This window comes from Stegostoma tigrinum, chromosome 11, assembly GCF_030684315.1.
Source record: "Stegostoma tigrinum isolate sSteTig4 chromosome 11, sSteTig4.hap1, whole genome shotgun sequence".
NCBI lineage: Eukaryota > Metazoa > Chordata > Chondrichthyes > Orectolobiformes > Stegostomatidae > Stegostoma > Stegostoma tigrinum.
Window position 1 is genome coordinate 27,439,240 of NC_081364.1, and position 12,840 is coordinate 27,452,079.

The following is a 12,840-nucleotide window of genomic DNA, read 5'->3' on the forward strand; positions in this document are numbered from 1 at the left end:
GCTTCTTTGTGGCTTGGGACCTGGGAGTCACCATGTTGACAATTGCTAACAAATGCAAATCATTCTTGGAAAAGTCGGTCCAGCAATTTCATTTTGGACGAAAGCAAATCGATGACTCCCCCCATCCCCACTTTTCCCCCTCTTCCAACACACACACCTGAGCACAGTTAAAATAAGAAGAAATTGGTTTGCACGGTTAAAGTATAAAATGAAACAGCGAACATATCCGCGAGAAAGACTGAGATTTCACAGGAAGTGTTTTGCAGTCATTCAGACGATGCGCGAAAGCAAAAAAAAACAGATGGAAATCCCATATTTTCAAGAGAGCACTGACATTGCTTTAAAATGTTTTCGGGCTGTAATTGCCAGGAAATAATACTGAGCTGGCGTAATGCATAGACAAAAAAAACCCAAATGTTAGGCTGTATTTAATGAGGGCAGAGGAGAAATGTCTAATTGTGAGCTGTCATCTACAGTTCTTTCGATCTAGCAATTAGATTTCCGGGGATTGTAGCTTAGGACGGTTTGCATCCCAGTTGCTTTGAAAAAAAACTCCCAAATGTCACGTGCCCCCGTCAAATCAGAAGGCGATCAGTCCCCTCGTTCCGAAAGCTACATTTCCAACATCTAGGCTTATCCTTTACCACTGAACATTCAATAAAGTCCCGCTGCTCAAATGCTGTGTTCATGTATAATCTCCTCTACTAGAAGTTGAAATGCGTCTCGAAATGGGTCGGTCACGGAGAGTGTGAATTTCCCAAAGGAATGGTGTCGTTGTGAGTTACGGGTTATTCATTCAATTTTCAACATATTTAGAAAATTCGAGAAATGTGTCCTTAGCGTCACGTCCAGCATGAGCACCTCTAAATTGTACGGCACTGCATTGCGGCAGGAATGTAGACAGTCCAGCGGAAGACAAGTGACATTGTGCTGGAATCCTCCATTTCCAGCAGTAGAGCGTGGCCCCTTGCTCGAGGGAGAACCACGTGACATTAGGAGTTGCAGTCAGGCCCGATTACAACAAAACCCAACTTTTTGTCGTTATTTGGTGTGCGGCGTTTCGTATTTTTCCTCAGTTGCAACTGTTTAGAAAACTTAACGACGCAGAACAAAGTAAATAAATCAGAGCCATGCCCCGCCGTCCCCTCCCCAGTAACTAGGAGGACAAGCCTCCAGCAATGTTCTTGTTAAGCGGCCAAAAACTGCCAGGAGCAAGTCTAATTTCACACCAAGTGAGGCAGGAATTCATTGCAATGCCTATGTGTTGCCTAACATTAGAAATGGTCTAATGCTTGTGATTTCCAGCAAAGAAAGCTGATCATTACTATCGTTCTGCTGCATTTGAGTTTAGGGTTAAATTCATTCTAATGGAAGTTAGACTGGTTTGGGAACACCAGGCAGCGTAACATTTGAGTCTACTCCAAGTCTGAGTGCTGTGATTGCAGCCGGGATGTTTTTTTTCCCAGTCATAATGAGGAACCAGGAGAGCTGCTATAGGCTGTTTAAAAAGCTGGGTGGCTCCCTACAGGGCGGAGAAGGGGAGAGAAAGAGAGAGGCGAAATCACGTGAGTTCATGATGTTGCAAACCTCTCGTTCTCTCCCGACAAGATCGTACGGTTTTGAAGTGCGGAAAAGCTGCATATCGCTGCAAGCGAACGAGCAACGAGTCGGCAGGTCGCGCACAACGGATCGCGCTCTTTCAAAATCGCGTCGCCCTTTTTTCCGCATCCTGAGCGAGAGTATGTGTCAGAATGAAGCGGTCTCCTGCACCGAAATGAAAGCTCGCTGCGGCGGGGAGCACTGAGGAGCACGGCGCGGGATTCGGGGGGGAAGAGCAGCTGCAGCAGTGACTGGAACATCAACCTGCAGTGTCGGTACCCATCCAGAACCCCCACCCCCTCACCCCACCCCAATCCCATCCCCCTCCCCCCACCCCCTTCTCTGTGGATTGTGGCGTTCAAGAAAATGATGCAGAATCCCCTGGAGCTGGAAGCTCATTACCTGCCTCACGAGCCGATCCATGATTATAGGTCTCACCGATACAGGAGCTTTATGATCGAGGAGATACTGACTGAGCCCCCAGGCTCAGGCAAAGCCGCGAACGGGGGAGAACTCCTCAAATTCGGGGTCCATGCCCTCCTGAATAGTCGGCCGTACCATAGCCATCTAGGTAAGTGGAAATCTTTCCTCACTCTTAGCTTTCCTTAATGCATTTTTTTAAAAAAAAAATGTGCCTTCTAAATGACTACTCAGCCAAAGCGGTTCTATTTGTTACCCATCTAAATATTTTTTATAGTTAGGGGCAAGTTGCGTTTCTTCATCGACGGATGGCCGCTCGATTTAATTTAATTTTGGATCGTAAGCGGTACATGACATGCAACAAATAAAACAAACTAGAATTATCCGCGCACAGCAATCACATAAACAGATAACAGTCGGTCACAATACTGTGCATATTTTGACAAGGCCTAGAAAATGTGCTGCAAAAGTCCAGGCAATGATGTTGTAGCAAATTTGGTACGGTATAAGAAATGTTGCATATTTTCACATTGAGTCTGTAATCGAAGAAAGAAAATATATCCGGTGTTTAATTTTCTCTGAATATTATCCAAGCTCCCAACCATATTTTCCTAGAGCAAACAGCATGTACCTAAATCGGAAATACATGGTCGAAAAGTATTCTAACGCCAAAACCCCTGGAAAATCTCAGCATTTATTTAGAAGAGGGAAATATCACGCCTTCCAAGACACCCACGCGCATAAACGGCCAGTATTTATTCAAACTTTAACACCGTTCCGCCCCAAACCAATCCTCACTTAAAATAGTGAACGCTGTATCACATTGAAAAAAAGACACAATCCAATACAACAATCCTTTAACCCAGATCCTAAGGAGTGTCACCGGACATCTCGGAAAATAAATTTGTGAATGAAGTAGTAAATTGAATAATTTCCTGTTTCCTTCGAGGCAACCGGCGTATAAAGACAACATTGTAGCGCTGCTGCTGCGATGGCTAGCATTTATGACTTGTTACTAAATAGAATTATGCTCAGTTTTGTAAAGGAGGGTCAATTTCCTATAGAGGAGTGCAATATGTTAAAAATGCTGATTAGCTCGGCAGCAATTATTTTAATACCAGCCGTTACATGATAGTATGGAATAACTATGAAATATTACTTGTTACATAAAACAAAGAATAAATATATTTGAGTTTTTTGTCATAAATTTATGGCAGTGTAACACTGTCTCACAGGAGAGCTGATGGCTCCACGTTCATCTTTAAGTTTTATGTTACATATGACAAAGGGCACGATGAAAATTATTTGCGAAGTGCTATATTTCATCGGCTTTTGCTAAATTGACTGCGCAACCTTGCTTGTGTCGATGGATATACCTTTAATTGGAACGTACTAAAGTACAAGTTTGGAGTTCCCTGCAGCATTGGCAGTAATACTTATGCCCGGAATACTTACAGCTGGTCTGAAATCAGATCACAGTGGAGCTTTTAAGTTCCCGCTGGGTCCGATCTCGTGTAGCCTTGCCGCTCCCTTGGGTTCCGCGTTGGTATCTGGAGGATCAAGCCTGTCCAGCGGCCACGGAGCTCCTCACCTTCCACTCGACCTGCACCTCCGATCAAAGCTGGACCAAGGTCCCGAACCAGGAAACAAAGCGAAAAAAGGCAGGAGGAGCCGGACAGTCTTCACTGAACTACAATTAATGGGCCTCGAGAAACGATTTGAAAAGCAGAAATATCTTTCCACACCAGACAGGTAACTCTGAATATTGACAGTTTATTTTAAAAATATCATTTTTTTAAAAAAAGAAACACATGATAATTTTTACATACATACAACTCAGTCGAGAGCCAGGCGGGTTGTATTCAACTACCTCTGGAACATCGGATCGTATATTATTTCAAAGCCGAATTCTTCGGCTGAAACAGATGGCAAAACGTCACACCTTTCCTGATAATAACACTTTTATGGTTTCCTTTGACCCCTTGAGTGGACATTAGGGATAACTGAACGTAAACAAACGTAGAAATGAGGTTGTAGAAATAGAAAACACATACATAACCGATTCAGCAGTGGGTACTGGTCAGCAAACAACAGCATCAGAAACAGATACGCAAAGATCAGTGAGAACAGTAGAGGACATAATCTATTTCGTTGCTATGGTACACCATGACATTTCAAATATTCTCCCTTCTTCCTAAACATGCAGATCCATTCTAGTAGCAAAGAGGGCAATTTGTCAATCAGAATATCGCCTTTGAGGTTAATATTGATATAATCGGGGAGGGGGACGAGGTGAGAGGCAGCCCAACTTAAATTTGTTTTGTAAGCACCTACAATTATTGTGAAGTGCTACACATTTTTAAAGTGCAGTTCTCATTTACAAATCTGCAGGCCGTTCAACACGGGAAATGACCCCTTTATTAACGGAATGTTTCATTGCTACTTAAAATAATTTTATATTTTTAATGTTCCCAAATGTATTAACTTTTATTTTGTTGAATACAGAATAGATCTAGCAGAATCCTTGGGTCTTAGTCAACTTCAGGTGAAAACCTGGTACCAAAACCGAAGAATGAAATGGAAGAAAATAGTAAGTATTGTCGGTAATGGATTTTCATCAAGGAAACAATTTCCCAAATAGACGGTGTTGCTAAATTATAGTTTCATTCAAAAGGTTTTGCAAGGAGGAGGCCTGGAGTCCCCGACGAAGCCGAAAGGTCGTCCCAAGAAAAACTCCATTCCGACAAGCGAACAACTTTCAGAACAAGAGAAAGTAAAACAAGCCGAAAAACAGATCGAGAATTCGCCATCACCTTCTGAAGTTAACCAAGAAGAATAACACGTCGAGATGGTTAAAGCAAAACGATTTTCCTCTTCATCGGAATTTTACAAACCGACGTTGAAACTGCAGCGAGCCACGTGTCTACCGACTGAAACGCGTCATTCATGTGGAATTTACACTCAAACTTTAAATGTCAGCTTCACCTTTGAATTGTACTGTTCCCCTCTCTTCAAACACCAGCTGATGGAACTTATCGCTGTCAGATTCACCATTGTTATATTTTAATAAGTAATTAGTCACACTTGGATGTTGGATCAATTTGCCGTTTGATGTGGAAGTGTGTTGCCTAACGCATATCCGGTTTTATGAAATTGTTTTCATTCCCCGAGTAAGATTATCGAGGCAGAAACTCAGAAACTGTTTAGTGCATCAGAATGATCACGTTGCTCTTCGAATTGTACTCAATTAAAAAAAACATTTTAGCGTCATTCTTACGTTTTGACTGCATCAAATTAAAGCTCAGAATTCCACACTGCATAAACAGTCTTGCCAACACCTTCTGCTTTTTCTACAAAATGTTGTTGAGGGAGATGCAATTATCGTGACTTCTATTTTAGTCTACAGACCTGTGGTGCCTCTCTGTCAATTTAGTTTTATAAATATTTTGACCAAACCAGTTTGATAGTAAGTACTATATGTTATGGTTCAGTGCAAAAGAGCCACAGCTACAGTAGCAGATTTGAAGTGTTTGTACCAAGTATCGAATTTATAAATGATTTCATACACTTGTGAAAGATAGGAGAAACTGTAAATAATTTTTGCAACAGTGACTATGGCATAGTGCCAAAAGTGTGTTATGCCTTCCAACAAGAGAGAAGTACAGAAATTTTGATATCCTAATTAAATGTGCTTGTATTTTTTAAATTTAAATTTCCATTTATACTACTCTTACACCGATACAAACAATAAAAGAATTAGTCAGTCCTCGTATTCTTTTTTAGTATTTTAATGCTTTTCGATTAGGTCTGCGCGCGTTTAGGTTCGAAAATATATTAAAGCATTGTAAGTAGATGTGAGCTGGTAAATTTTGTGTGCGAGTTTAATCCTCAGGGCGCATACTTTAAAGCAAATTATATTTATATTCCTCACTGCAATCCTTCTTTAAATACCACAGCCGGTAATGTAATTGTTTGGCTGGCTTTTATTTAAAGCTCTTACTCACAAACAACAAAGAAAGCCGTGCAGTGGATGTTAAACAGATATAAACTGCTTGAATTCATGTTCAGGAAGGCGAGGCCCTCAGTTAACTATAAGTTAAATTATAGTAAATAATTTCTTAAATAAATAAGCCAGCCTTATTTGCATAGGCCTGCTGTCACTTTTTCACGTTTCTGCAAATTATTGCTGTCCTTCCCACATTGCCTTTTGTTCCCGCTCCCGTCTCCAATCTGTAGTTCTGTTCCCAACGACTCCTAAGGTAGAGTCAGTTTGAACGTATATCACCTTTATTGGTTGCTGGCATATAATAAAATTAATTTTCCTTCTTGCTGATAATGTCATAACGATTGAAATCAAATAGCGAGACGTGAATGCTTTCTGATTAGATGTAAAATCGCTAATAATTTGGGGCGATGGCCCGAAATATAACCGTACTTCCTCGTGTAAAAGCATGTTAAAAGAATTGAAGGCGCAGGAAATCCCCTGTTGCTGCCGAACACTGTACTAAACTACACAGGCTGATTGAAAGGCACTGATTGTTACATTGATTGAAACTTTTGATATTTGTACAAAAAGTGGGAAAAGAATGGTAACAAAACCAAACTGGTGCTGTATCCAGGACACTGCCTCACCGTTACGGTTGGAGGAATTGCTCTTAAGTGCCACATTCACCTCCCCACCCCCCGCCTGCCCTGTTATTGAAACTAAGTTAAAAATCTTGCATCAGTTGACAAATAATGCTCATCGAATTTCTACAACGATCTACTCGAACACACAGCATGTAGGACTGTTGAATGCTTGTTGTTCCTGTAGTTTACATAATTTTCCTTGGGGAATGTGTTGGAATCTGTTATCAGGGACGAGGTTATATGGCTGTCAGCAAACCAGTAACTGATCGGCGAAGCTTATACAGATTTCTGAAAGCGAAACCGTGTTGGGGAAATCTGATTTATTAACGGTGTAACTAAAAATTGTAAACTAATTAAGGGATTTGGATCTTCAGAGAAAAAAAGGTTCCACGCCAGAGGTTGTTATACAAAATTAGGCTGGTGGGATTGGGGTAATATTTTAACTTGGATTGAGGGTTGGTTGACAGACAGAGAACAGAAGGTAGGAATGAACGGGGTGTAGACCTGAATGAACACAGCGGGCCCAGCAGCATCAGAGGAGCAGGAAGGCTAATGAGCAGGAATGAATGGCTCATTTTCAGACCGGCAGGCTGTACCCAGTAGGGTACACTGCTTGGGCCTCAGCTATTTACAGCCCACCTCAATAATTTCAGCGAGAGTAATGAATCCAAGTTTGCCGACGATACAAAGCAACTGGGAACTCGAGCTGTGAGGTGTATACAGTGAGCCCGAGGAAGGATATAGAAAGGGCGAGAAAATGGCAGATTAAATTGTAATGTGGCAAAATGTGGAGTTAACCACTCTGTTGGGGGAATGGAAAAGTATAATTTTAAAAACGGTGAGACACTGAGAAATATTGATATTCAGAGGGACATGGGTTACTTGCACACACATTATATAGGTGCAGCCAGCAGTTAAGGAAGCAAATATTATATTAGCCTTTATTCACAAAGGAAGAAGTAATACTTGCAAATATATAGGATGGTTTTGAGACCGCACCAGAAACATTGTGTATGGTTTTGATCTCATGACCCAGGGACCAGTATTTGTGCTTTTGATCGAGTGCAACAGAAGGTTCACCAGTGACTCCTGCACTGAGGAGATTGCTTTATGGAGGGAGAGTGACCAGAGTAGGCCATTCAGAGTGTAGAAGGAAATCGTATTTAAACATAAAGTCTTTTGGGGTTTAACATGATAAATATTGGAAGGCTATTGCTTCTAGCTGGGGATCCTGTAAGTAGGAGTGGGAGTTTCAGAGACAGTTCTTTATGACTGAGATGGGGAGGAAAAATTGTGAATCTTTGAAATTGTCTACCACAGGGCAATGGATGTGCAACTGTTGAGTATATTCAAAACAGAGATTGGTAGATATTTTGGATACAAAGGCAAATAAAAGGTATAGGAATGGTGAAGGAAGGCAACGTCTGGGTAGAAGTTCAGCCATGGCCATTGGGAAGCAGGCTCGGAGGGGCGAATGGACTATTCCTGCTCCGTTTTGTGATGCAAATATTAGTCTAGTGTGAAACTAATTCTTTTCTAATTTTGTTAACATTCTAACTGAAGTTTTACAATGCCAGTTCAATTTTAGATTATGTAAAGATATGACTACTTTATGAATCTATTTATGCACTGTATATTTGTGGATTACTGCCAATGCATAATTCAAACAGGAACACTAATTTAAACTATTAAACAATTTTCTCAGTGCCTGATATCTCTCAGTTTTGCTTAATATTTAAAAAGGGATTTTAACCAAGAATGTTCGGCTTTTTGCAATGTCTACTACGTGAAAAAATAAACGTAATTACAAAATCCTTTACTTGTTACTTCTGAAATATAACTTTAAGTTAATCGATAACAGAACACAAGCTTCACATGTTATCCGGACAATTCAGTCTTAAGGATAACTCGCGCATTACCATTAAGTAACAATATTATTGTAGCAAGAATGCTTTCTGGACCGTATGTCTTAAATGTTGGGAATCGAAATGTCCAGAGTTAACTGACGAATCTGGAGTGAGGTGCTTCACATAACAATGGCAGAAAGTGTATTTACAGGATTATTTCGAAGAAAATTCAGACGAATGGGACCTAGGCAAACTTTACGCTGTATCCCATTGAAAATTCAAGACTACAAACTTATATTTTGGGGTGGGGGTTATGGTGGAGGGGAAGACATTAATTCTCACTACAGCATTCAGAATCAGAAAAAATGAACTCCACGTATTTCTGATTCTCATTAATCGGATAATGTTCAGTCACATGTTACGGCACTTACAAACACAAACCTGAGTAACGAAAAGGAAATCACCACGTTTCAGTAATATCAGCTCGGAAAAGCACGTTCGTTAGTTAGAAATTGTTTGAAATTAATAGCGAAACTGTTTTAGGTTGGCAGAACGATTGCCAATTGGCTGGTTTAAATAAATTAGTAAATTAAATATCATGAATGGAAATTATGTTCTCAGTTACTATGATTAATTAAATACGCACCTTGGTATATGTATGTGAAAACATGACATATCGGCGAAAGTATAAGAAATACGCAAATAGATACGAACTGGATTGACCGTCCTTGATTTATATAATACATTTGTGAGTGAATAACAGGCCAGAGAAGTCAGCACCTATCAGATGCAAATAATTGCCTCTGGATCTATCACATTCAAATTTGCTTTAATATTTGCATGGGTTTTATGAGGGGTGTGCGGGGAGTGAGGAAATATGTGCAATACGGAAATGTGAAATGGACAACACGTTTACTTTACCTACATCACTTCAATATCTAATTAGAACAACACCAGAATAAATATTCACACGACATTTTCAAATAACAATGTTATCCAAATGTAGTTGAAAATGGCAGAAAACTACCATTGCCTATTTACACGCGTGTTGAATGCTTCATCTATTCGTTCACACTAAACTGAAAAAAAGAACTCCAGCTCTGTAAACTCTGGTTGCTCCCAGTTTATTTGTTACATGCACTGAACCGTGCATGATACCACCAAACTAAAAGACAACGTTAAGGATCGCGGGGAAAGAACGTTAGATTGGGGTGCCACTTCTTCAGCGAAGTTCAAAGCGCCTCACAATGTTTTAAAAGGAGGCGGAAAATGGGGAAAATGCTAAATTTCTCCCAGAGTTATATCAAATAAAGTTTACTTCTGGCAGGCAAGGAAACCTGGGAGTCAAAAGGTGCGCCATACAGGTGTGGAAACCCGGAGCCGCAGTTGCTGTGATTGACATCTGCAAAATAACAATGTCAGCACTGTGCTCCCGTGAATTCTCCGATCTGATGGTTATCAGATGAACTACTGGCCAATAGCACTGAAATCAAACACAGCTGGCTAATATTATAGCGGCATCCTCACACTTTGTAATAAAGCAGAGTCTCAAATAAGCATTTCCCCCAATCTCTTTAAACACATAGATTTTTCAGAATGAATAACGCTTGCAGTGGGCTGAACTGCAGTTTCTTATCTTTTTAAACTTACATTCACTACAGGGTCTGAAGAGAAAGACGACCATTTTAAGGAGATTTGATACGACAAATTCCGTCCTCGTGGTCAAAAATTAGAAATGCAATCGAAATCACTTGTCAATAGGTCTTCAGGTTTACAAATATAACTCCGGGAGTTGTTTAAAATATTAAATATTGTAAAAGAATTTGCTGCAGTGCTGTTTATATGAACTTAGACTTCCCCAGAAATACGTGAAGGGAGGTTTTGGATGTGTAATTTTATTAGCAGAATTTAACCAACACAGGACGGGTATACTTGGAAACCTGTCGATTCATTAATGAGTTTTTAAGTGAAACAGAAACGACATGTATAACTTGATGCGCCAACAGCGAGATTCAAAACACCACGAATACAAACCACACAGGCCAGTACACAACCGCATTACAACATTAATAGGAAGGACAACGGACAAGTGACACACCAAACAAGGCCGGTTGGTATGCGGTGAACACATGTTAAAATTAATGCAGTGGGATGATTAGGTTAAATGGGCAATTAACCTTTCATTTCATTGGAGAATTTCTCCTAATTTGGCCTAATGGCTAAAATTATTACGACTATTTAGTAGAATGATTGTAATGACATTAACCTTCTTCAAAAAAACATTGAGAACACATCGTTAAGAAAATAACTAAGACTTCTCAGAGAGGTAAGGAGACCAATTGTTTACTTCTCAAACTGCCATTGCAGCTAATGTTTCTAGCCTTGCAATACGCCATTGCAGTTTCTTTGGTAAAACATATCTGCCAACAAAACTTTAATCCGATACATATGTATAAAAAAACCTTGCTGTGCCTTAACAGCAAGTTAGAGTACACGACAGTATAGCTCAATAATAAGGCCGGAACCGTGTCATCAAACACTCAAAACATTGCTACAAGTCCAAATAGCCTCAGTTATGATTATGATACAAGAATGCCTCAGGCCACGCAATTCTCTTTCGCCTTGCAAAATACTGTTCAAAATTGCTGTATTAAAATTCAAATCGGCATTTCATACGATTCAATCCCATCACAACATCAGATGCTTTACAAGCAATGCAATAAGTCGAAAACTCGAATTGATAATGAACGCGGTGCTCAGAGAAGCCTCGGCTCTCACTTTACAATCACTTCAGTAAAATATACATTATGGCAATGATCTGAGTGAACAATCAGCCCTTCAAAAGGTTGAATTTATTTTATATTCTTTGATCCTGTAAATATGCCTTCCCTTCACCACTCAATCAAGTCGATTTTGCTGATTCGTGTCATTTTGAAACATGAACTTCAATAGAACTGAACTGTCTATCATGTAAATTGTCTGCTGTGTTTGCCTATTTTGCCACAGAGACCACATCCAAGAGCACTTTATTAACTGGGAAGCGCTTTGGGTCGCCCTAGGAACTTTAAAAAGCATTAGATTGAAACGCAAGTTAATTTTCCTTCTATCAGAATACATTATCTATGTGCACAATACAAATAAAACTGTATACTAATATCTGAATGGCATTGATTTTCCTCAAGTATTGCACCATTTAAACCATGATTCTCGTGTCATGAGAGATTAGCGTATATTGAATCTTTGTGTCCGAGATAGCATTTATTTGGAGTGTGAATGGTCTTGAGCTTGCGCCGGAAATGTGTACACATTTGGTTCAACATAAATAAAACAGTGCCTTGGAGTGAGATTTCGAGTGGATGCGGGTGTCTGTTATGCCTGTCATACAATTCTGAACCACTGTTAATAGATGACATACAGCAGTTTCTTTAATTGTCACTTGCCAACAACAACAAAAAAAGACATGCTGTCAAGCAGCTCCCAGTCTCCTCGAGGAACACTCAGGACCGTGACAGTTGCTGCAAATCTACAATAAACGAAGACTGGGTTTGTGCCGAATTACCGATTACCAATTGTAATTTCCCCTTTCGCAGATTTCATGGGCGATTAGATAAATACTCTCATGTAATACCGTTTGTTAGTAACTATTTCTAGTACTGTGTCTGTAATATCTAATAATATATCTGTATTAAACTGTCCTTTCATCCCTTATTTGCCGAGGGAAGGCTGATTCCCGTTGATTCCCATATGGTCAAAGCGGAAAGATAGAGGTTGTAGGTCGGCGGGTGTGTACTAGACTCATATTACCATTCTAATGGGGAAAACTAGCCTGTTTCCAGCGGCACCATCTATGAGTTTCTGAGGGCTTTGCTTCAACATGGTTATGTACGAGCAACGCGTTCACACCTCATTCCCACAGGAAGGTGCGCAACAACATCGTGTATAATAGTCCTGGGTTTAGAGCATTGTTCATCCCGTGGCTAAATAGAGTGCTTGCGATTAATTGTAAATGAGTGAATATAATACACTCTTGAGTCCACAGGTGCTGCCTGGCCTGCTGAGTATTTAAGACCTGTTGGGGGGTTTATTTCAGATTTTCAGCATTCGCAGGATTCAGTTTGACTTCCTGCAGGCAGCATCCCGGCTTCCCTCCGTTATCACTGACCGCAGAGTCTCTCACTGTAGTTAGTGCTTTGTTTCCCTAGAGGCAAATAAGCCTTATTTTGCTTGCACCGAAGAGAAAGACAGAAAACCTCACGTCCTTCGATTAGGAAGAATATTGGGACGCTTTCCTAGATTATACGTCATGTCAAAATCATAATTTCAAACCTTATTCTCACGGGATCGA

General features: G+C 40.2%; 1 protein-coding gene across 1 annotated transcript; it reads left to right on the top strand.

Moving 5' to 3' along the window:
• Positions 1 to 1,933: 1,933 nt before the first annotated feature.
• On the top strand, positions 1,934 to 8,462 carry barx1 (BARX homeobox 1). The gene is made up of 4 exons (XM_048547768.2): positions 1,934 to 2,170; positions 3,477 to 3,771; positions 4,525 to 4,609; positions 4,694 to 8,462. Exons 1-4 carry the CDS (start codon positions 1,966 to 1,968, stop codon positions 4,856 to 4,858), a joined length of 750 nt encoding a protein of 249 aa, XP_048403725.1. The 5' UTR covers positions 1,934 to 1,965; the 3' UTR covers positions 4,859 to 8,462.
• The last annotated feature ends 4,378 nt before the right edge of the window (positions 8,463 to 12,840 follow it).

Bases quoted from the DNA above. Each gene is read 5' to 3' on its own strand.
- barx1 (XM_048547768.2), top strand. From the start codon at position 1,966: ATGATGCAGAATCCCCTGGAGCTGGAAGCTCATTACCTGCCTCACGAG. The intron at 2,171-3,476 runs GTAAGTGGAAAT...GAATACTTACAG, and splicing joins GCCGTACCATAGCCATCTAG to CTGGTCTGAAATCAGATCAC. The intron at 3,772-4,524 runs GTAACTCTGAAT...TGTTGAATACAG, and splicing joins TATCTTTCCACACCAGACAG to AATAGATCTAGCAGAATCCT.